This window comes from Mus caroli, unplaced genomic scaffold, assembly GCF_978045245.1.
Source record: "Mus caroli unplaced genomic scaffold, Mus_caroli_1 scaffold_15, whole genome shotgun sequence".
NCBI classification, from domain to species: Eukaryota; Metazoa; Chordata; class Mammalia; order Rodentia; family Muridae; genus Mus; species Mus caroli.
Genome location: NW_028227270.1, coordinates 88967110 through 88989327, shown reverse-complemented (window position 1 = coordinate 88989327; position 22218 = coordinate 88967110). Strand labels below are relative to the sequence as shown.

The window sequence follows — 22218 nt, the reverse complement described above, 5'->3', positions numbered from 1 at the left end:
GTGACTTATGTTCCGGGTTTTAGATTTGTGCTTGAGTGAGAAAGAAGGACAGGACCTTACTAGACTTTTGTGAGAATAAAATGAAAATTGTAAAGTACTTTAAGTGTTTTACACAGTAAACAGTAATTAGTAACATTTTCAAGGACATGAAGAGGCTAAGTGAAAATTTTAAGTTAATAGTATTTCAGATCTGGGAAAGGTGTTTTCACTCTTCCTCAAAACACACACTCTAGACCTGATGAGGAAACCCAGGGCTTTGAGATTTTAGGTAAGCTTTCTACCACTGAGACAAAAACCCCAACACCAAACAGTATTTTCTTAAAAAGAAATATTCAAAAGGAGCTCTCAGAATTGTTGGCAAACACAGGAGTGGGAAAGACTTCTTTGCTACTCAGAATTAGCTGCCCAGCTACTTGGGCTGTGCTGAAAACCTCGGGGTTCCTACCTGAGTGAAAACTGTCAGAAAACATTTTGTTGTTGTTGTTTGTTTGTTTGTTTTTGCTTGTTTTTATTTTCAAGTAGGCTGTCAACTATCTAAGTCTGACTTACATAGTTTAGCCTATTATTCTCATGTGTACTTTTATTCCATTCTACATGGAAAGCACAGCTTCAGAAGAACCAGTAAGTGAGTGTCTATGTACAATACAATTCTTTGTATGCTTCTTATGATCTGCTAATGCACAAAGATATCGAGTAGGGGAGCTTACATTCAAACTACTGTCTGCCCTGTCACAGATATTCTGCTGGGTGAGCAGGTCCCAATCTGACACTCAGGAGAGAGGGAAGGAGGAAAAAAAACAAGGAAAGAAGGGGATGAAAAGAGGGGAAAAGAGAAAATAACTGAGAATCAGGAAAGATAAAGCAGCTAAGGACAGAGAGTCAGGGTCTAGGAAGTTAGAATAGATCACCTTGAAGTATCTAAGCAACTCTACTTTCTTTGAGCCTTATAGACTCTGAAGATCTCAGGGTCCTATGCTATACACACTTAAGCAAGCAAACCTGCAATTCATCAGGGATAAATTTAATAGATGACTTGCTTGTCCAAGCCAGTCTAGGATGCTGTTTCCCAAAAGCCCTGACAGTAACCACAATGAAACTTTCAGCTCTACTGACAATAGGCAATGGTATTTAAACCACCCGCCCCTTCTTGAATGTTCTTTGGCTGTGTTTTGTTTTCTTTTGTATTTAAAGATAAGGATCAAATGAAATGAGTTCTGTAAAACTTGTCTTTCCTGTACAGAGGTGATATCGCCTTCAAATTACATGATTGTACAACTATTAAGTTAATATTGAAGAGGAAGCTTGCTGCTTAGCATGTAGGACTCTTGCCTTTGTAACTTCTGGCTCTTCAAATATTTCACAGTGGTTTTCATTCCACTTCTCCTGCTGGTGGTAGATACGGGGAGAATTAGAAGGCCAGTGGAAAAACAGGACTTTAAAAATAGTATTATTATTATTTGTAGCATCAAGTGAAAAGTGCATGGCCATGCAATGGTCACCATTTAAAGTCAGCAGAGTAAGCTGGAGATATAGCTAAGGGGTTAAGAGACGTTGCTGCTCTTGCAAAGGACTTAAGTTTAGCTCCCAGCAACCAAATGGCTCACAGTCATCTGGAACTGGAGTTCTAGGGAAGTTGACATCTGGTCATCACAGGCACCAGCCATACATGTGCTACATATATCCATGCAGGTAAATATCCATACACATACAAATAAAGTAATGTTTAAGTTAGTAAGAAAGGGCTTTGAAATCGTACCAGACACCAAAACCAGACCCAAATCTAGAACTAAAGAGTCAGCAACAACAGGACTGAACCCCTGCACAGCACGAAGCAAGGACTTTGTGGAGGGAAGAGCAGCTTCTGGTGCCAGCATTTTCTTATGGCTGTCAGCCAGGGACAAAGGTTTTGTGGGAGAAATCAAATGCAAAGATGCAAATCACAGGATATTGAAATCCAAAAGTACAATACTCTTTATGGGTTTAAGTAAAGATCTGGTGAGAACTTCCTATATTTATGCTCAAACTCAAAATTTAAAGATACAGTTACAACCATCAAGTCATTTTGACATAAAGGAGATACCATGTGATGAAAAAGAACCACGAAAGTACTGGGATCCTAATGTTTGCCTTTTCCTGGAGAATAGAAGGTAATATTCTGGTGCAATGAGCTTGGTGGCTTGAGGTGGGAGGCCACAGTCATCTGCCTGGAATGCCTCCTGTCTAATCTAACACAGGTGCCCAGCCACCATCATTATGTCCTATGAGTCAGAGGCTTCCAGACAGGCTGAGAAACTAGGACTTATCTTTTTAACATGAAGGAGTCATGTGTGGATGCTTCAGTCCTCCTTAAAAGGGGAACAAAATACGGAAGGAAATATAGAGACTAAGTGTGGAGCAGAAACTGAAGGAAAGGCCATCCAGAGACTGCCCCACCTGGGGATCCATCCCATATAATCACCAATCCCAGACACTATTGTGGATTCCAAGAAGTACTTGCTGACAGGAGCCTGATATCATTGTCTCCTGAGAGGTTTTGCCAGAGCTTAACAAATACAGAGGTAGATGCTCACAGCCAACAATTGGACTGAGTGCAGGATCCCCAATGGAGGAGTTAGAGAAAGGACAGAAGAAGCTGAAGAGGTTTGCAACCCCTTAGGAAGAACAATATCAACCAGAACCCCTAGAGCTCCCAGTGACTAAACCACCAACCAAAAAGTACACATGGAGGGATCCATGGTTCCAACCACATATGTAACAGAAGATGGCCTTGTTGGGGATCAATGGGAGAAGAGGCCCTTGGTCCTGTGAATGCCCCAGTGTAGGGGAATGCCAGGGTGGGAAGGTGGGAATGGGTGAGTGGGTGGGGGAGCACCCTCATAGAAGCAGTGGGAGGGGAGGTAGGATAGAGGGTTTCTGTGGAGGAAAACCAGGAAAGGGGATGACACTTGAAATTTAAATAAATAAAAGATCCAATAAAATGATTTTACCTCTTCCTTTTCAAAAAACAAAAACAAACAAAAAAACCCATGAAGGAGTCAAGCAACCAGCACAAAATGAAGTCACATCCACCAAAAACCTCATCTAACAGCTCCTTTCTTCTTCCTGTATAACCTGCTTTGATTTTTACCCTTCCTGTGAGGTTATTGTTAATAGGAAGCTTTAAGGTTACATGGATGTAGCTCCAAGTTCTAGGACATACTTAAGCAAAGCAGAGCCCTGGCTTCCATCCCAAGCACCTCACACACAAAGAATCTGTAAGTAAAATGTTAATTATATTGAAAACATAGACCCATATTAGAAGGTAACCTACTCCCTAACTTTGAATGTTGGAGTTAAAAAAAATGAGAGGGGAAGAAATGTAAAATCTGAAAGATTTTCAGTGACTACAGCACCTACAATAGAAATCTAGGTCTACTTAGAGGAACTGTCCAGTAAATGAGATCCCAGGAAGCTGGGCTAACCCATCAGCAAAAACGTTTCCAAACTGCCTCAGGCCACATTATCAGACACAGGAGACACTGGGCTTCTTAGTGCTGTTTTGGTAATTTTAATTATTTTTGTAAATCAGGGCCACTGAAGCTTGCATGTAACATTTTTTTCTGTTAACTCAGGTACCATATTAAAGAATAAAGTCTAATAGTTGAATCTAAATTCTAATTTTCTGCTGTTAGACGAAGCTGGCATAGCATAAGATTACACAGATATGCCTGTGCTTTCTTTACAGCAGGTCCTTGCTGGAATCCTGGAAATCCATCATACATCAACAAAAATGTGGTAACCATGTTCAGTAAGTAAGAAATACCTTAGTGTAACCAAATATCCACAATAGCACATATCTCATATGTATGCCTCATTTTATATTTTAAAAGGGTGCCAGTTTACAAAGAAATGGTCATACATTCACTCACACTCATTCTGTACAAGGCCCTAAATTAAGGCTTTACTGAGTCATAGTCTGAAATATAGTCCCAGGCCTATGGAAGACCACTGCGACCTCAAGCAAACTTGTAGGAAGAATACATTACTGACCATCTTATGCCTATGCATAATTGGGCATTAAAATGATTAAAGCCAGTTTCATTATGCAGAAAAAATGTGCACAGTAAGCAAAGAACTACATGATCTACACCTATCAGCCCAAACAAAGAATCACTTGAGTTATGTCCTTAGTAACAACTACTTTCTCTCTCTCTCTCTCTCTCTCTCTCTCTCTCTCTCTCTCTCTCTCTCTCTCTCTCTCTCTCTCTCTCCCTCTCTCTCTCTCTCTCCCTCTTCCTCTCCCTCTCCCTCTCTTCTCCCCCTCTCCCTCTCATCTCTCTCTCAAAAAAAGTCCCAAGCAATAATCAGGATCCTAGACTGCCTCTCTTCACTCTTGAGGCCCTGACTTCTTGAAGTGTAATCTGACATTGCATTCTACAGCTTTGTTTTGGATAAAGTCTCCCCGTTACTCTGCAGTCTGTGTGAGCTTTTACTGAAAATTGGGTGAGCCTTTATTTCAATTCTATAAAGGACAGACCCAGGAACCTGCAACGCTTGCCCAGACCCCAAAGACCAGTCACAATGTTGTTGCTAGATTCCACTGGAGAGAATAAGCAGAAGAGACATTTCTTAGTGTGGAGTAAATAGGGGCAGAGAGTAAAGTATGTTTCATTACTTAAGAGAATGTTCATCTTAGAACATTTTGGTTTTGTGGCTTTGGATAAAAAGGCACAATTAAATGTTTGTATTAAAGGGTCCCCCGAGGCTAAGCCCAGGAACCTGGGCTCAGTGTGGGTACCCTTGTGGTCCAGCTGCTCTGCCAGGTTCCATGAGAGTACACCATGTAATTTAGGTAAATGCTTTCCTGCAGTAAAAGTGATCATAAGTAGGACACAGCCAAACTATGCCCGATAATGAATGTAAAACAGGGATTTTGCCTTTAGTATTTTGTTTGTTTGTTTTTGTTTTTTAGTTTGTTTTTGTTTTTTTTTTGCGGGGGGTGGGGGTAGAGGCAGAGAATAAAAAGAGTGCAGAAGAGATAAACAAAAAGGAAATGGGAAAGAAAATGAAAGAGAGAAGAGAAGAGAAATTTAGAAAGATATATTTGTAGTATTTGTGTGTGTATATAGCACATGAATATAAAAGACAGTATTGACTGCAAATACATTTTTTACTTTCCAAAATGCACTGGTGTATAAGTGAAGTGCTGGATGCTAATATTTGGTTATTTTCATACAAAAACCTATGTGTGAGCTTAGATGATATCTTATGTGATGGAAATATTCTATCTGCATTGGACAAGTAAGCTTGCTATTGAAATTACAGAGTTTGCATTCATTCATGGGAGGAAGTAGACATCAGGTGGGCAAAGCTGGACGCAGGGAACCTTGTAGAGCACTGGAGGTCTACATACAAAAATGGAGGTGGTAGCCAAGTATATGGGGAGAGGAGATGGAAAAATCTTCAGTACAGGGGATGTGACTGAATCATCTAAGCGTGACAAGAACTTTTAACTCTTTCTGGAGATTAATCTTGGGGACTAGAACCACAATCTTTTTCAGTGTGCATGGCCAGACCCATGTGTAATCATTGAAAACTTGTCTCCTCCATGGGAGTGGTTAGGGGACAGAAAAGAAGTGACTGATTAACTGCTACTCATGAGAACCTTAAATGTGATTTACAATTTCCTAACCCATGCACTAGGCTCTCTACCTATATAATATGCAACTCCATTCTATATGCTTTTCTATCCCCTTAAATCTGATATCATATGTATATACAGGTACACTCAGATACTTCATAAGCTGCTTTTAAAAAGTTTTAATGCATCTCTACTTGCATATATCTGTGTGTGTTGAATGTGTATATAAATGGTCAAATGTGTCTACATATGTGTGCAGATGTATGTGGAAGCCAAATGTTGATATCAGGTATTTAATTTAACAGATAGGCAGGTGCCAATCCAGCCCAACTTTTGTGTTGATGTTGGGGTTCTGAATTGTGGTTCTCATGCTGCATAGCAAACACGGTATCTTGAGTCCTGGTTTTTAAATCTATTGCCATGTGCTTCATTTTATATGTTTAAAATCAGACTAACTGTGTGATCTAAAATACATTCACACTCATGGTCAAAAAGTGAATAATTCAGGTGAGAAATACAGACAGGACAGGCGTCTTTGACCAAGACTGTGACTGAGATGAGCCCATACTAGTTTGGGAGCATAGGCAATGATAGGCCATTATTTCTAAGCTATAAAGATCTGATCATACGAAACATAGACTGATGACTTCATATTTTTCTTGACTTGAAAAAACCAACAGACTGAAAATGTTGAAGCTTTTTCACATAGGGTAAGATGTACACTAGCACATCAGGTACAAAGTTCCATTCCAACACCACACACAACTTCACAAACATAGTGCACACAAACACACATACACATTTGGGTGTGAGTGTGTGTACACCATAATTACACATATATACCATATATATATATATATATATATATATATATATATAAATGATACATACTCTATATATACTTTGTTCTGTAGACAGATACTATATATGTGTGCATGTATATACATATCTATCTATATAATACTTTGTATATATATACACATCGCACATACACATACTATACATACTATATAAACTATACTCTGTATACTACCACACAGACGAACATACATGTTCCATTAGAAATGAAATCTGCTAACCTTAAAGGGAAGTATTAAAAACAATTTTTTAAAAATACTGTCATTTCTATGTTGTTCTAGCAAACTAAACATTTCTAGAAAGACAACTTGAAAAACAAAAGCAGCTTTATTTAGAGAGATAACACATGTAACAAAATTTCTACATTTTTGAAATGTAAAATGTAAAATATCTAGACGTCGTAACTCTCCCCATTTTGAAAAAGATGTAGTATTCACACTCACAGGAAGTAAACACACATTTCCCTGACTTGAATTTAGAGAATTATACACAATAAATTTGACATGCCATCTCCAGTGTTGACTGTCTTTTGTCATCACTGTGTTGTAAAGCAAACATTTGCATGTCTTTACAGATATATACACCAGATTATGATGCAAGCATTAAATTTCTCTTAAATTAGATGACAGGACATTTATCAGAGATCTCTGACTTTTGGGGGTATGAAATGCTAGCAGCAGCCTGACAGAGAAGAAGTGGTTGTAAGGTGAAGAAGTCAGTTTTCTCCAGCTCTGTAAGTCTACTCCATTGCAGAACTTCCTAGCATTTACTATAAATGCTAAGGATTGGAACTCTCATGCAGTCCATAGGAGGAAAATGTGTGAGGGGAGTGAAAATTACATGCTCCTCCGAGACTTAGCTTCTGCATTTTGCCTGATACAGCTAGGAGGATAGCTCTATCAAGACTTGAGAATTATCCCTGCTAGAATACTATCCTACAGACTTCTGTTATTCTTCAGCCTTACACAGCAAGAACTAAAAAAAAGGAGAGAAGCCTGGGCTTTCATCTCCACGGAAACAGAATATTATACAGATGCTTCTGCTAATGTACCTATTCCCTTTAGCAACATAAACCAGTGAGAATAGTGGCATAGGCACAAAGCTTGGGCTGGAAGTCTTGTTCCGGTCCAGTGCAAAACACTATGCCCTAGTCCCCTTAGATCCGTTATCTGTACAGAATGTGATGCCCATTGTTCAGGAATGTTGTGCACATTATACAAGATGATGTATAGAAAATCCTCAGTCAAATTTCAAGCACTTCATAAATGACTATACTTCACATAGTTTTTATTTCTACCATTACCATTGATGTTATTCAGCAAGTGCTCCTAAACAACACCAAAACATTGTTCAGTAAACTTGAATATTACCTGATTTGTCTCTGGACAGTAGAACTCCCCAGTGACATCAGCTTTGGATATGAAAACCTGTTAAGGATTCACACATTTTTTTTCAGGTTCTTAAAAGGTGGTACCTTTCAAGGGAGATGAATCCTCTTGTACTAACAGCATACCTCTGAATAGCTCCTGCCAATTAGCTTATCCAATATCTTTTGGATAGAATTATACTCCAGAAAATTCTATCAACATGGACTACAGCCAGAGCTTGTTAATTAAACTGTTATCAGCATTTTATTTAAGCATATGGCACCACTTTATAGAATGTTATTAAGTATTTGTGCTTGTTTTTGTTGAAAAGGTTCGTAGTCATGAAAGCTTGGGTCCCTATCTCAATCTAATCTGGCCACATAGCACAGTCAGATGTCATATGTCTGAGGCAGTCATTCATATATATTTTTTAAAAAATCATTTATCTTTGTGTATTATATCTTTCTTTTCACTCTTATGTGGCTTTAAATAAAGTATCCATGATTGTTGTTAGTAGCAATTAGAACTGTGACCAGAGAATTTCTCATCTGAGTCCATGTTAAAGGAAATTAATTCAAAGGCTCCTTCTCTGACTATATTCCATCTTTGCTACAGCACTGACAATGACAGTTGGCTTGAATAGAGCATCTGTGACACAGCACACTGCCACACTCACTCAGGGCTCCTTCAGTGTTCATGAGGGTAGAGTAGCTCCTTTACTATCAAGATTTAATAAATTTCTGAGTTGTAACACAGTCTCTTTCTTTGTTCAAATAATAAAATATAATAAAATAATTGAAAGTAACTCAGTCTATTTTATTCTTGAAGCAAATAAGTTTAGAGAGAGTGTTCTCGGCATTTCTAAGCATATGCAGATGTATAACAGAAGGCAAAGCACCAATGAATACTACTGAGAAAATAACATGCTTATGTTATAATATTTCTCTTCATTTAAGGTCAGCTTCTCATATCCACATCTCATTCTCTGCTTTCTTATCTTTTGTAAAAGTTTGAATAGTTTTGATATAGTAATCTCATATCTAAGGATACCTACTATAAATGTTTCTTTGTAATTAAAGCTTAGAAGGCTACCTTTAAAAAAAGCAAATATTACAGTATTCTAATTTTTAAATCATAATTTATGTGCATAAAATAAACTAGTACTTCCTGCTCAAGTTCATGCATAAGTTTAGTTGTTACAATCAAGAATGGAAAAACAGGTGAAGCTAACCTTTGTGTTAACAGTGAACTGCAATCTACTGCCTTTTGTAAATGTTCTCTTTTGGATTAAATCACTGCACATGGATGCTGGGTCCAATTTCTAGAAAAAATTCCTTTAAGACAGAGTCTAATGTGAGCACAGGAATATGTGAACAGCTGTGCAATGACAGGGAACTGATGACATTGCTTCCAAGCTAGTTTATGTCTACTTATCAGCCAAACCAGCCACAAACCTGACATGGATATTTAAGAGCATGGTAGCCAGAGCAAAGAAAAATTGATTTAAAAGAAAAAGAAAACTACACTCTTTGCACATAGCTCAGTAAACAAAGATAAGGTAAGCTTATCTTGATAAGAATTCTAAGAGTGGAAAGCTTTAACTATACCAGAGTTAACTTTCTATTTAGCTATAACATATTACCTCGCAATAACAGAATGGGTAGAGCTCAGTGGGATGCAATGACAAGAAGTATGACGCTTGCTTACAACCTTAGTACAGAACCGAAAGCTCCCTAACACCAGGACTTGAAGAGGATTGGAGAGACTCCATATCTAAAGGTCTTAGATTAAGTAAACCAAGATTGGATATTATTTGTTGAAGATTTCATAACTAGTAGTTTTGTGAATGTTGTGGCAAAGAAGGAAATATGAACTAAGTCAGGTAGGGTGAAAACTTTAGAAAATGCATGATACCTTCCAATACTATAAACATCAACATACACATCTATCATTCAAAGCACTGGCCAGCACTTTCATTTTGGTCAAAAATAGAAAATTTGAGAAAGAGTTCCTTGATAAGTAATATTCGCCAGTGTACACTTCTGAGCCCCAGAACTGAAACAGTTTATGGCAGTTAGCCGCCATATTTGTGTCAGCAGAAGCTTCTTTCTGACCACTTCTAGGTCAAGTTTCTCACTGCCGGCCTCACATTTAAAGTATAAACTAATGCAGGCAGCTTTAATGTAATGAGTCAGTTCCTACCTCTACATAGTCCTTGGCATGGCCCCAGTCTCGTTTGGCATCCAGATTTCCCAAACTGAAACATTCCAGTTGTCCAAGGTAAATCTTAGCTACTGACCGGCTAATTTTTCGAGTAACAAAATTAGCTCCTAAAAGAGAGACAAAAGATGTATTATCAGTAGAGTACATTTGACATTTCACAGTATCAGCCTCTGAGCATTTCTTTCATCCCATTACCTCCCCCTAAAATAACAATATAAAAAGAAGAACGATCATTAGCTGTCATTTGGACAAGTTAAGAAGGTCTAATTCTAAGTGTCATATCAGCTCTACTTTCATAACAAACATTTCTTCTTTGGAGGATGTCTTAACATTCCTAATTTGCTGTTTCAATGTGTAACCCAGGCTTTAGGCCAAAGAAAAGCTATTGGAATGCCAGTTTTTAAACAGAAAATTCTAAAGGGTTGTATAAAGGGAAATGCCAGAATGGAAGACAGACATCTAAGACCACCCTGATTTTTTTTAAACACAAACATCATATATTTCTATTAATAAGGCTATTTTAGGGCCCATGGGAAGAGAGAGGAAAGTAACCGTTCACAGGGTAAAACTAGTTACAGGAAAGCCAACAGGATTTTCTTTGGGCTGCCTTTCTCTTAACAAAATAAGTGGTGCTCACTCTCATCCAGAAACCTGCACATCCATCCAAATATAAAGAGTCATACAGTTCTAAGTCAAGAGTTTCTCTGTACCACACTTACTATAAGGTCACTTTCCAATTTCATGTAAATGTCATCTACAAAAATTCGCTTCTGAATTTTGTACAAATATTTTGAATAAACCACAATTTTAAAAAGTACTGATTAATGACCATCAATCTTTACTTTTATTCTTTCTTCTTTACCCATTCCTTAAGATATGTAGTCTCACATTGGATATGGTGTTATAGACCTGTAATATCACTATTAGGGAGATTTGAAACAGGGGATCATGAATTCCAGGCTACCCTGGGCTACATAGTTAAGAATTTATCTCAAAGCTAGGCGGTGGTGGCACATGCCTTTAATCCCAGCACTCGGGAGGGAGGCAGAGGCAGGCAGATTTCTGAGTTTGAGGCCAGCCTGGTCTACAGAGTGAGTTCTAGGACAGCCAGGCTACACAGAGAAACCCTGTCTGGAAAAACCAAAAACCAAAAAAAAAAAAAAAAAAAGAAAGAAAGAAAAGAAAAAAGAATTTATCTCAAAACATTAATATATATATATATATATATATATATATATATATATATATATATATATATATATATTTGTTAAATAAAAACAAAAATATATCTACCCATATATACAGTTATATGGGAGACAGGAAATAAGGAAGAGGGAAGGAGGGAGACGAGCATAGAGGAAAGGATGGAGGGAGAAAGAGAGAAACATTGAGGAGAGGCAACATTTGTTGACCAGACTGGTCCTATGATCTGTCCGCAAGAGATTCTGTGTCACAGTCCTGAATAGCTGCAATAGTGCATGCCAGATTTCTACCTATCATAAAGGAGGATAAACTTAAAAGGAACCTCTGGGATGATTTTATTTAAGTCTCTGTATCTAGATATAATGTCAGAAAACACCACTTACTGGCTTTCTACATTTTAGATACATGGCTTCCAACATCATGTGATGGTGAACTTTGTCTCTGCTCCTTGTGTAGGCAGAAGATGGAGGCAAACATGACAAAGGTTTGGATTTATGAAGAAACTGGCATAGGAATGTGGAGTATACTTCTAAATAGATTTTCTAAACACAGGCAAGGACATAGACTACAAGTTCAAACACAAGCTCTACACATTCACAGCATGTTGTAGCATTAAAAACACAGTAAGAAGGGCATGGGAAACCAATTGCTTAAATACCCAAACACATCATTGGGCCAAAGTGGTACACAGCTAAAATCTCAGCACTTCAGAGTCGGGGGGAGAACTAGAATCTGAAGTCAGCTTGAACTCACAAAGACCTTGTCTCAAAGTTACCAACAGCAAGAAAGGAAATCAAACTTCCAGCTTTCCATGGTAACTGACAAAACACAGAGGTCCATCAAGGAAGAGCCTTTTCAAACTAAGAAGCACTTAGCGGACATAGTTTTGAATTTTTTAAATATTCTACAGATTTTCCATATATTTAAGTTTTTAGTTAAATCCAGGTTAATGTTTGTCTTTACTGTAGGGACTGTTATCATCTCAAAGCAAAGGAGTATAACTAATGATACCTACTTATGAGAATGTGTTCCCAATAAGAATTAGTGAGCTTTTTTCCACCACACTAATATTTTTCAGATTCCAAAGGAACATATGACTTCATCTGATTCACCTTCCACCCAGGAAAACCTCAGCATGAGCACCGAATGGGGCATAAGGCACTGGAAAGAAATAGGCCTGGCCTACTGTCAGGAAGTACAGAGGAGTGCACCAAAGCACCAGAGGTGAAGCACTTATCTTTAAATTTGCTTAATCTAGACACTTCATATAATTCTGCTGTGATTATTTCTTTCATTTAGAATAACATAGTAAGGGTGATACACATAGTACTTGAATCAGGACATTACAAAAACTATAGCTAATGTTCTTTTGTAGAAAAACAATACATTTTATTTGCTCAGCCATCAGCAGGTACACACTGAGTTGCTTCCATTGTTTAGCTATTGTGAATAAAGCCACTATAGATGTTGATATATAAGTCTTTGTACGGACATATGTTTATTTCTTTTGGCAATATCCCTAGGGGCAGAACTGCTGGGTCACATAGTTACTATACATTGTCTACAAGAAACAGTAAACCATGTTTCAAAGTGGCTGAAGTGCTTTACATTTTCACTGCTGTGAAACAGGATTTTGATTCCTCTGGGTTCTCCCCAACACTAGTTCTTTACTATAGTCACCTCAGTAGGTATGGATTGACTCTGACATGTCTTTCCCTAAAAGCTAATGAAACCAACAATCCATTTTCATATGCTTTTCAACAAAGAAATTTCATAGGCTTATTGGATATCATCTTTATTTATGTTTACTGGGTATCTTATTGGATATTTCTTTATAAGCTTACTGGATATCTTCTATAGAAAAGGTTATAGCTAGGTTATTGATCTTTGAACTACAGACTCCCAAGTAGGCCCTAAGCCTATTCATATAAAATATCTGCTCACTGTGTACACTATCTTCACACTTGCAGTGGTGCTCCCTGAAGCTCACGTTTGCTGTTGCTGGGTTTTGTTTTGATGGAGTCCAGTTTGTCTATTTTAGCTTCATTTTATGTGACACTGTGATACTACTTAAAGTTGGGTTTTATATAGGTAATAAAATTAGTAAATAATACGTGTTAATCATCACCATAATTATTACAATAAATGGTAACAGTATCAATGGTAACAATTAAGTTTCTTCTTTCATGACTTTCTAATCAGTGTGATTCTGGAAGTCTTGGATTGAGAATAGGTGTAAATGAGCAGTAATTGGTAACAGCTTATGTGAACTCATACAAGAAGCCTTAATAAGCATGTTTCAAATCACATCAGGTTACCTCTTCAATATGAAGCCACTAATGTAGAAGAAAAGAGTACCAAGTAAATGCATAATCACAAGAGCAGAATGAAACAAGGCTTGAGATCACGAGTTTTGCTAGCACTGACAATAGAGAGAATTTCTGTTCAGCAGCTATGAAAACTGCCACACTGAAAACACAAACACATTATATGTAAAATATAATGACTTATTTTTTTTTTAACCAAAAGCAGAAAACTGGGTATGGTGGTGCACATTTGTGTTACCAGCACATGGGGTGTTGAGGCTCCGAATCCTCAATTCCAGGCTAGCACAGGTCACATGAGAGGAAGAAGTAGGATATGGGGAAGTAGAAGAATTTGATGGATCTCTAAGACATAAAAAAGAAATGTACAGGTAACTGATAGATGCCAAATGCATAATGACTCTGTGGTGTTTCTGATATTACATCTTGCATTGTATCACATATTCATTGCAGACTTAGTTTTGAACACATGATACTCACTTTCTGCTCCAGATACAGTGTTACTCCATGCTATGCCAGCAAATGCTACATGCAATCCTTGAATTTAGACCTGTGACTGTACTGTGATGAGCTGCCATGTTTTTATAATATAGCTGAAGTTTTCTGCTCCTGGAGAAACTGAATAACTTAATTACAGAAAAGATGGAGTTTTGGCATTTTCTAGCACCATTCCTCAGAATTTATTAAATTAGTCTATATCTTATTGTTGCATTTTATAAGGATGACTATAAAAATCAAGTTTGAGCACTATAACCATTCACACTTATGGACAGCACTGATTAGACTCAGGAGGAAAAGGAGGAGGAGGGAGAGGACAAAAAGAAAAGAGGAGGAAGAAGAAGAAGAAGAAGGAGAAAAGAAGAAGAGGAGGAAAAGGAAGAAGAAGAAGCATTAGTAGAAGGAACAGGAGTAGGGGCTAGAAGTAGGAGGAACAAGAGAACAAGAACATGAAGCTCAGAAGGGAATACAGAGATTGGGGAGAAGTTGAAGGGAGAAGAATGAATGTAATAAAAAAAATACATTGTAATGCATTAAATTCTTAAAGATAAATAAAAATATTAAATAAGAAAAGTAAAAGTAATGAAATAGTACTATTTGAGTAGCTGAATTTTCATTAAAATGAACACAGGCTGAGTATTAAGACAGAATTTCCAATAACTTATGAGATAACCTTTCTGACATTTTTTACTACATATATATGTGGGATGGCATTCTCAGCACTAACAAGTTTACCATTAATACACTGATCAACTCTGAAAATCACTGAAGATGCTTTTATTCAAATATCTGGAGAGATCTTGCATTATCAGATTTAAGTCAAGATTTATTTATTTAGTAAAAATGAAAAAAAAAGACACTCATATCATTAGTATGCAAACTTTCAAGAATCTTTAGTAGACAATGTGGTAAATCTGAATAGGTTTGGCACCCATAGACTCATGTCTGACCCACAAGGGGTGACACTATTAAGAGGTCTGGCCTTATTAGAATATGTGTGGACTTGTTAGAGGAAGTATGTCACTGTGGGAGTGGACGTTGAGGCTCCAGTGATCAGGCTCTGGCCAGTATGGAAGGCAGCCTTCACATCAGGATAAAGAACTCTCAACTCCTCTTCCACCACCATGCTTCCATGCTTCTTGACATGATGACAATGGACTGAGCCTCTGAAACCATAAGCCAGCCCCAATTAAATGTTTGCCTTTATAAGAGTTGTTGTGGTCATGGTGTTTTTTCATAGCAATGAAACCAAACTAAGACAAATAGTAAATTTGTGCAACACAGAACTGGTTTAAAATAATTGTAACTTATCATTAGTAAACAATTTATTTAACATTTATTTCATTATGATTGTAAGTTTTGATTATTGCCCATGTGTTGAATTTCTATAAAAATGTCTCTGGTGTGAGCTGGGTGTGGTAGTACACATCTTTTTAATCTTTGAACTTGGATCTCTGTTTCAGGCCAGCCTTGTCTATAAAAAGCTCCTTATCTTAAAAGTAAAACTCTCTAATGAAATGGGTCAAGAGTGAAGAAATGTTCTAAGCAGCTATGCTCTAAGCACTCAGTGAAATTTCTCACCTGTCTTACCTGAAAGCTGGGATCATAACTTGGGACCAAGGAAGAGTTTACATGTCAAAGGTCTCATCTATGAAAAGGTCTTCTGTTAGTTATAATGCTTGATGGTTAGTACAATAAATCTTTTAACGAGGTAGGTCTTTACTTTCTTGTTCACCTATCTTTATACAACCTCCACAGCAGTGGACTAAAGATGAAGTTTTTGGAGTTTCCATCAATGCTTTTAGGATCAAATCACTTCAGATAAAACAGTAAATTAAGAAGAATTAAGGAGGGCTGGAGAGATGGCTCAGTGGTTAAGAGTGCTGACTGCTCTCCCGCAGGTGGTGAGTTCAAATCCCAGCTACCACATGATAGCTCACAACCATCGGTAATGAGATCTGATGCTCTCTTCTGGGGTGTCCGAAGACAGCTATAGTGTACTTACATATAATAAATAAATAAATCTTTAAAAAAAAGAATTAAGGAATCCTACGAGGAAGACCATCATCCTGCTTAGAAGTAGGGTCTGGAGATCTCTTTGGCGTAGGATGACAAAATTTTAGCACTTCAAGCTATTCTCAACTGATTTGTTACTGTTGCTGAGCTTGACTAACAGTGGACTGCAGCCTTATGCCTTCAGCGGGAGTTACTGTCTAATAACTGTAAAGGACATGTAAAGATCATTTAACTGCAAAGGCCAGAGAAAGTTAGGTGAATGATTATTCTTTCTATGAGACTCAGTGTTCATTTTTCAAGGGACCCAGGAGACACTAATGCATGGGATCTCATCCCCTTCATTAATTAAGAAACAGGGTTCTAGTCTTTTACCCCCTGCCATACATGAGCATTCCTCAAGGATGACCACCATGTATAGCAGTAAGAGTATGAAAAGAGGCCCCTGCCTGCAGTAAAAAGGGAATGTCACGAAGACAGATGTCCAGAAAAATAATCTGTCCTGTAGTTCTGGGTGGTTTAAGAATGCCATGCCACCTCTGATTGATTGATTGATTGATTGATTGATTGATTGACTGCTTTCTCTCTCATTTTAGAGGTTTAGAAAACTGTTTTCTATATTTTTAAATGTAGGTAGATATACAAATACATAAAATCCACATATAAAGCTAAACTTTGTTTCACTTTTTCTTGTCCATACCTATTCTCAAACTCTAATGCAACTACTTAGAGTTTCTGCACATTTTCAGGCAACTATACTTTTATTTTCTTATGAGGTTATGAGCTAAACATCATATTGCCTGTGGTTCTATCCTGGACTCTGTCTCATTTGTAAGACAACAGATGACCAGAGAGGGCTGTGAGGCTAAGCTGGCACCAATGCATCAGAAAGTGGATCAAATCAGAGCCACAGAAAACTCCTAGTGTCCTTGCTTTGTTCCTATGTCTGATCTTGACATCAATGTATATTAACGTGCAAGTGTATATACATATGTACATACTCCTCATAAATCACTCCTCAGTGATTTAAACTTTCTATGGTAATGTCATTGGGTACATCAACATAATATCCTTGTAATCACACACCTTTTAAAAGAAAACCTGAAGAAAAAGACCAGTGTAAGACCAAAGACATAGATTGCCCTTAATGTATGAATCGTATACATACTGAAATTGATGAATTTGATATTCCATATATATACAAACAATTCCATATATATAAATATAAACAATTGTGCATGTAGAGCATGAAGAAATGAGTACAAGACAGGCTAAATACAAGGGCATAGGAAAGAGAAAATGCAGCTAGTAGACACAAGTTAGGAAAGTGTTATCATATGCTATGACATAAGGCTAATTGCTCTTATGACCAATTTGTCAAGGATTATTTTTGGGTTTGGTGGATAAGTACATAAAAGATACTGGATACTAAATGTCTAAAACTGATAATGAAGTTTCACAGCTTCTGTTCTGAATGCCAATTCTAACTGCAACAATTCATTACACGCTATACAGTTGGCGTCCCATTCATTTTGATGTGTGATGCTTATATTTCCATTGATGTTTTTAAAATAACAAAGTTTATAAAATATTATCAGCTGTTAAGTCTCAGTGTGTTTAAAACATTGTACTTCCATAGAGACTTATTTTTTTAAATAATCATTTTATTGGTTTACACTTCAAATGATATCCTCCTTCCTGGTTACCCTTCTACAACTCCCCCATTCTCTGCCCCCTCTCCTCTCCCATTTGTTTCAATGAGGGTGCTCTTCCATCCAAACACCCATTTCTGCCTCAACCTTCTTTTTTTTTTTGTGCTTGTCTTTTTTAAAAAATTTTTAATATTTTTTATTACGTATTTTCCTCAATTACATTTCCAATGCTATCCCAAATGTCCCCCATACCCCCCCCCCCCCCCGCCACTTCCCTACCCATCCATTCCCATTCTTTTGGCCCTGGCATTCCACTGTATTGGGGCATATAAAGTTTGCAAGTCCAATGGGCCTCTCTTTCCAGTGATGGCTGACTAGGCCATCTTTCGATACATATGCAGCTAGAGACAAGAGCTCCGGGGTACTGGTTAGTTCATCATGTTGTTCCCCCTATAGGGTTGCAGATCCCTTTAACTCCTTGGGTACTTTCTCTAGCTTCTCCATTGGGAGCCCTGTGATCTATCCAATAGCTGACTGTGAGCATCCACTTCTGTGTTTGCTAGGCCCCGGCATAGTCTCACAAGAGACAGCTATATCTGGGTCCTTTCAGCAAAATCTTCCTAGTGTATGCAATGGTGTCAGCGTTTGGAAGCTGATTATGGGATGGATCCCTGGATATGGCAGTCTCTAGATGGTCCATCCTTTCATCACAACTCCAAACTTTGTCTCTGTAACTCCTTCCATGGGTGTTTTGTTCCCAATTCTAAGAAGGGGCATAGTGTCCACACTTTGGTCTTCATTCTTCTTGAGTTTCATGTGTTTAGCAAATTGTATCTTATACCTTGGGTATCCTAAGTTTTGGGCTAATATCCACTTATCAGTGAATACATATTGTGTGAGTTCCTTTGTGATTGTGTTACCTCACTCAAGATGATGCCCTCCAGGTCCATCTATTTGGCTAGGAATTTCATAAATTCATTCTTTTTAATAGCTGAGTAGTACTCCATTGTGTAAATGTACCATAATTTCTGTATCCATTCCTCTGTTGAGGGGCATCTGGGTTCTTTCCAGCTTCGGCTATTATAAATAAGGTTGCAATGAACATAGTGGAGCATGTGTACTTCTTACCGGTTGGGACATCTTCTGGATATATGCCCACGAGAGGTATTGCTGGATCCTCCGGTAGTACTATGTCCAATTTTCTGAGGAACCGCCAGACTGATTTTCAGAGTGGTTGTACAAGCTTGCAATCCCACCAACAATGGAGGAGTGTTCCTCTTTCTCCACATCCTCGCCAGCATCTGCTGTCACCTGAATTTTTGATCTTAGCCATTCTGACTGCTGTGAGGTGGAATCTCAGGGTTGTTTTTATTTGCGAATCCAGCCCTGCCTCAACCTTCTAGTATCCCCGTAAGCTGGGGCATCACGCCTCCCTCCCCTCCCATTGATGTCAGATAAGGCCATCCTCTGCTAAATATGTTTCTGGAATCCTAGCTCCCTCCGTGTATACTCTTTGGTTGGTGGTTTAGTATTATTCTAAAGATTAGACTGTGAAAAGAGACTTTTGATACTGACTCCCTAAAAGTAGCAGAGAAAATGTGCTAATTTTTATGCTTAACATGCAAATCAAATCCATTGCATTTCAAAGGTCTGCATTCCACAGTCCTAAAATTGGCTAAGTCAACTTCTAAGAATGATCACAATTGAGATTGTTTTATTTTTGCTATGTGAATATGAATATATTCACAAGATTTTATTTGCACATGGGTATGTGTGTGTGTGTATATATATATATATATATATTCAAATTTCTATCTGTGAACATTCAAATAGCATTTGAGGAAACAGTAGTTTCTCTCATAAAAAAATCTATTTCATTGCCCAATAGTTCATTTTAAAGATTCTCAAGTTATATAAAGTAAAAAGTTTGCAAATATGAAGTCATTCCAATTCATCCTGAACCCCACGTGAACCTCTCTAGTTGGGGCCCTGAGATTCCCCTGTGGTAATCTCTGGCCATCCCACTGAGAACTGCCTGGGCTATGGCTTGGTGTAGACAGGGTGTAGAAAGAAGAGACACTGAGAAGGTCATGGCTGACTGAGCATACTACTGAGATCAGAGAGACCATACCTCATTTCAGTCACCAAGCCTTGCCAAGAGCAACACTATTTAGCTGCAGGTACTCTCAATTCAGCGGGCATGTTTAAAGGAACCCCAGGCTTGAAAGAGGACAACTCACAATGTGCATTCTTCAGGAGAGTTACTATTTTTTGGCAAGTACTTATAAATATGTGCTTAGAGTGCTGTGCAAAGAATTTTGCTACTTTCAGCAAATAGTGCATTTCCACAGATAGATAACTTAAATTCATACACTTTTGTTTAAGAGTTTCTGAACTTTGGCACTGTTAACCTTGGGGGCAGATAATTCCTTTTGGGGCACAATCCTCTGTATCCCTTAGCTTTTATGTCCTCAGCCGAGACAAACAAGGATTCTGAAAAGTTGCCAGCCTAAGGAGACAAAATCTCTGCCTTATTCAAACAGAAGACCCCCTAACAAATATATTCCAAGCAATCAAAGCAAATTTACAGATAAACCAAACTCACCCACAGATAAGTTCTCATTTCAAGTCTTTCCATTCATTTTATGTACTAATCAAGCTTTCAGAGAGCTGATGACTATGAAATCTTTAAATTATGACTATGCATGGGCGAATTTTCATCCCTAAGTTAGTGTGACTCAGTCTGGCCATGTGGGGAGGTGGTAGTAGCTGAAAGCACACATTTGGGAACCATCCATTTCAAGTCTGGGACACTGGCTGAGACCACCAAGAGGGAAGCGAACAATAAAACAAATGGTCCACAAACCAAGTTCACTGACACTGACCCATATAGGGTCAAACAGAGGAGAAGGAAAGTCCAGGCAGTGCCCAAGAAGCTGCTATGTAATGAAAGAAACAGATGGAGAAGTGACCACAGGAACGCCAGCCCAAAGGTGACTCCCAAATCAAACAGCTTCTGAGTTGTTTGGAAAAACTCCTGCTGATGATAGGGCTTAAGACAGGATGATGAGGTCTGGAATGTGACTGGTGGATTCTGTTTAGTATGTTCAAGGTCCTAGTTTCCATCCCCAGTACCACAGTGTAGGGATAGAGAAAGAACAGCAGTCTAGAATAGAAATCTCACATAGACAATTGACACAGTAATGACACTTTCCTGGAAGCTTTTGCTGCAAGGCTAAAAGGTGGGTGATGATTTTCAGGACTGGACAGAAAGTAGCATATTTGCACACCGCGAGGAAAGATCTAGTGTTGGGGGAGAAACTGAACTAGGAGAATTAAAAACTCTTGGCATCAGACTGTCAAGGAGGGGGATGGGAGTGGAGGAAGGCCCCGTGGACAGTTCCATTAGGGGTACCTGACAAGGCAGGGAGAGCATACACCCACAGCTGAATTGTGCACCAATGTTGACTGAAGGCTTCTATTTGCTCTTGAAGTCTAAAGCACCCCGTATCCCTATTATACCATTTCTCTGCATTGGAACTGCTGCCCTTCTCAGGGGCTCTTCATTAAGCAGTTTTTCTATACACCTGCTGGCAAGCCACACTCAAGAGTAGTTAACAGTTTACAGATCACACCACAGGGCATTACTGCACTTTTTTCCTTTTTGCCAAGCACTAGTGGCCTGACTCTACCAATCTGATTGCACCAAATTGTATTTCAGGGGGACAGCCCTTGTGTTGACCCAAAGAATCCATTCTTGTGTTATGTGGCTGAGAGTGCAACCACAGCCAAGGAAGAGCCTGGATGAACTTTCCCTGGGTCTTTTTCAAAGAGCATTAAAAGAAATCCATTTCCTTCTGCAGTGGAGAATATGAAGGTGTTGGTGACCCTAGCTTTGGCTTCACAGAAGCAGATAGCTTAGAAAAATTGAGAACAAGCTTAACAACAAACACTAGTACACACATACATATATACAGACAGACACACAGACACACAGAGACAGAGAGACAAAGAGAGAGAAGACAAAGAGTAAACACACAACAAAAAACAACCAAGTTTCCGCCATTGTTATACGTGAAGAACATCCATATGAACATGCTTGCCTATATTTAATTAGTAATATTGCATGAATGTAATAGGAGCTTTTGCATTTCTAAAGCCAGTCTTAAAAAGAACAGTGATCCAAACTTGAGCAATTCCACCTGGCCCAGGTCCTGAACATTTTCTTTTCAGAATTCCTGTACTGCTACTGACATTTTTGTTCCTGCATCTCTTTCTTCTAACTCTTAACAGAAATCCATATTTTCTCAATATAAATCCAACCACAATACTCTTTCTTGAGTGGTCACAAAGGCTAGCCTATTTCGATGTGATCTGTCACTTCCCCACTGTCTCCTCCTTTCCATGTGCCCTTTAACAGTTGTGACAAGTGCATAGATACTCTTGTCATATTGTTTGCT

The 22218-nt window shown here is 38.2% G+C and overlaps 1 protein-coding gene across 1 annotated transcript in view; it reads right to left on the bottom strand.

The window, feature by feature from the left end:
- The window catches only part of Gmds (GDP-mannose 4,6-dehydratase), a 531248-nt gene that overhangs the window by 273750 nt on the left and 235280 nt on the right, over nucleotides 1-22218 (bottom strand). The window contains exon 7 of the mRNA XM_021180416.3: nucleotides 10048-10175. Within this exon, the coding sequence (XP_021036075.1) occupies nucleotides 10048-10175 (128 nt within the window). The remainder of the gene's footprint in view (nucleotides 1-10047; nucleotides 10176-22218) is intronic.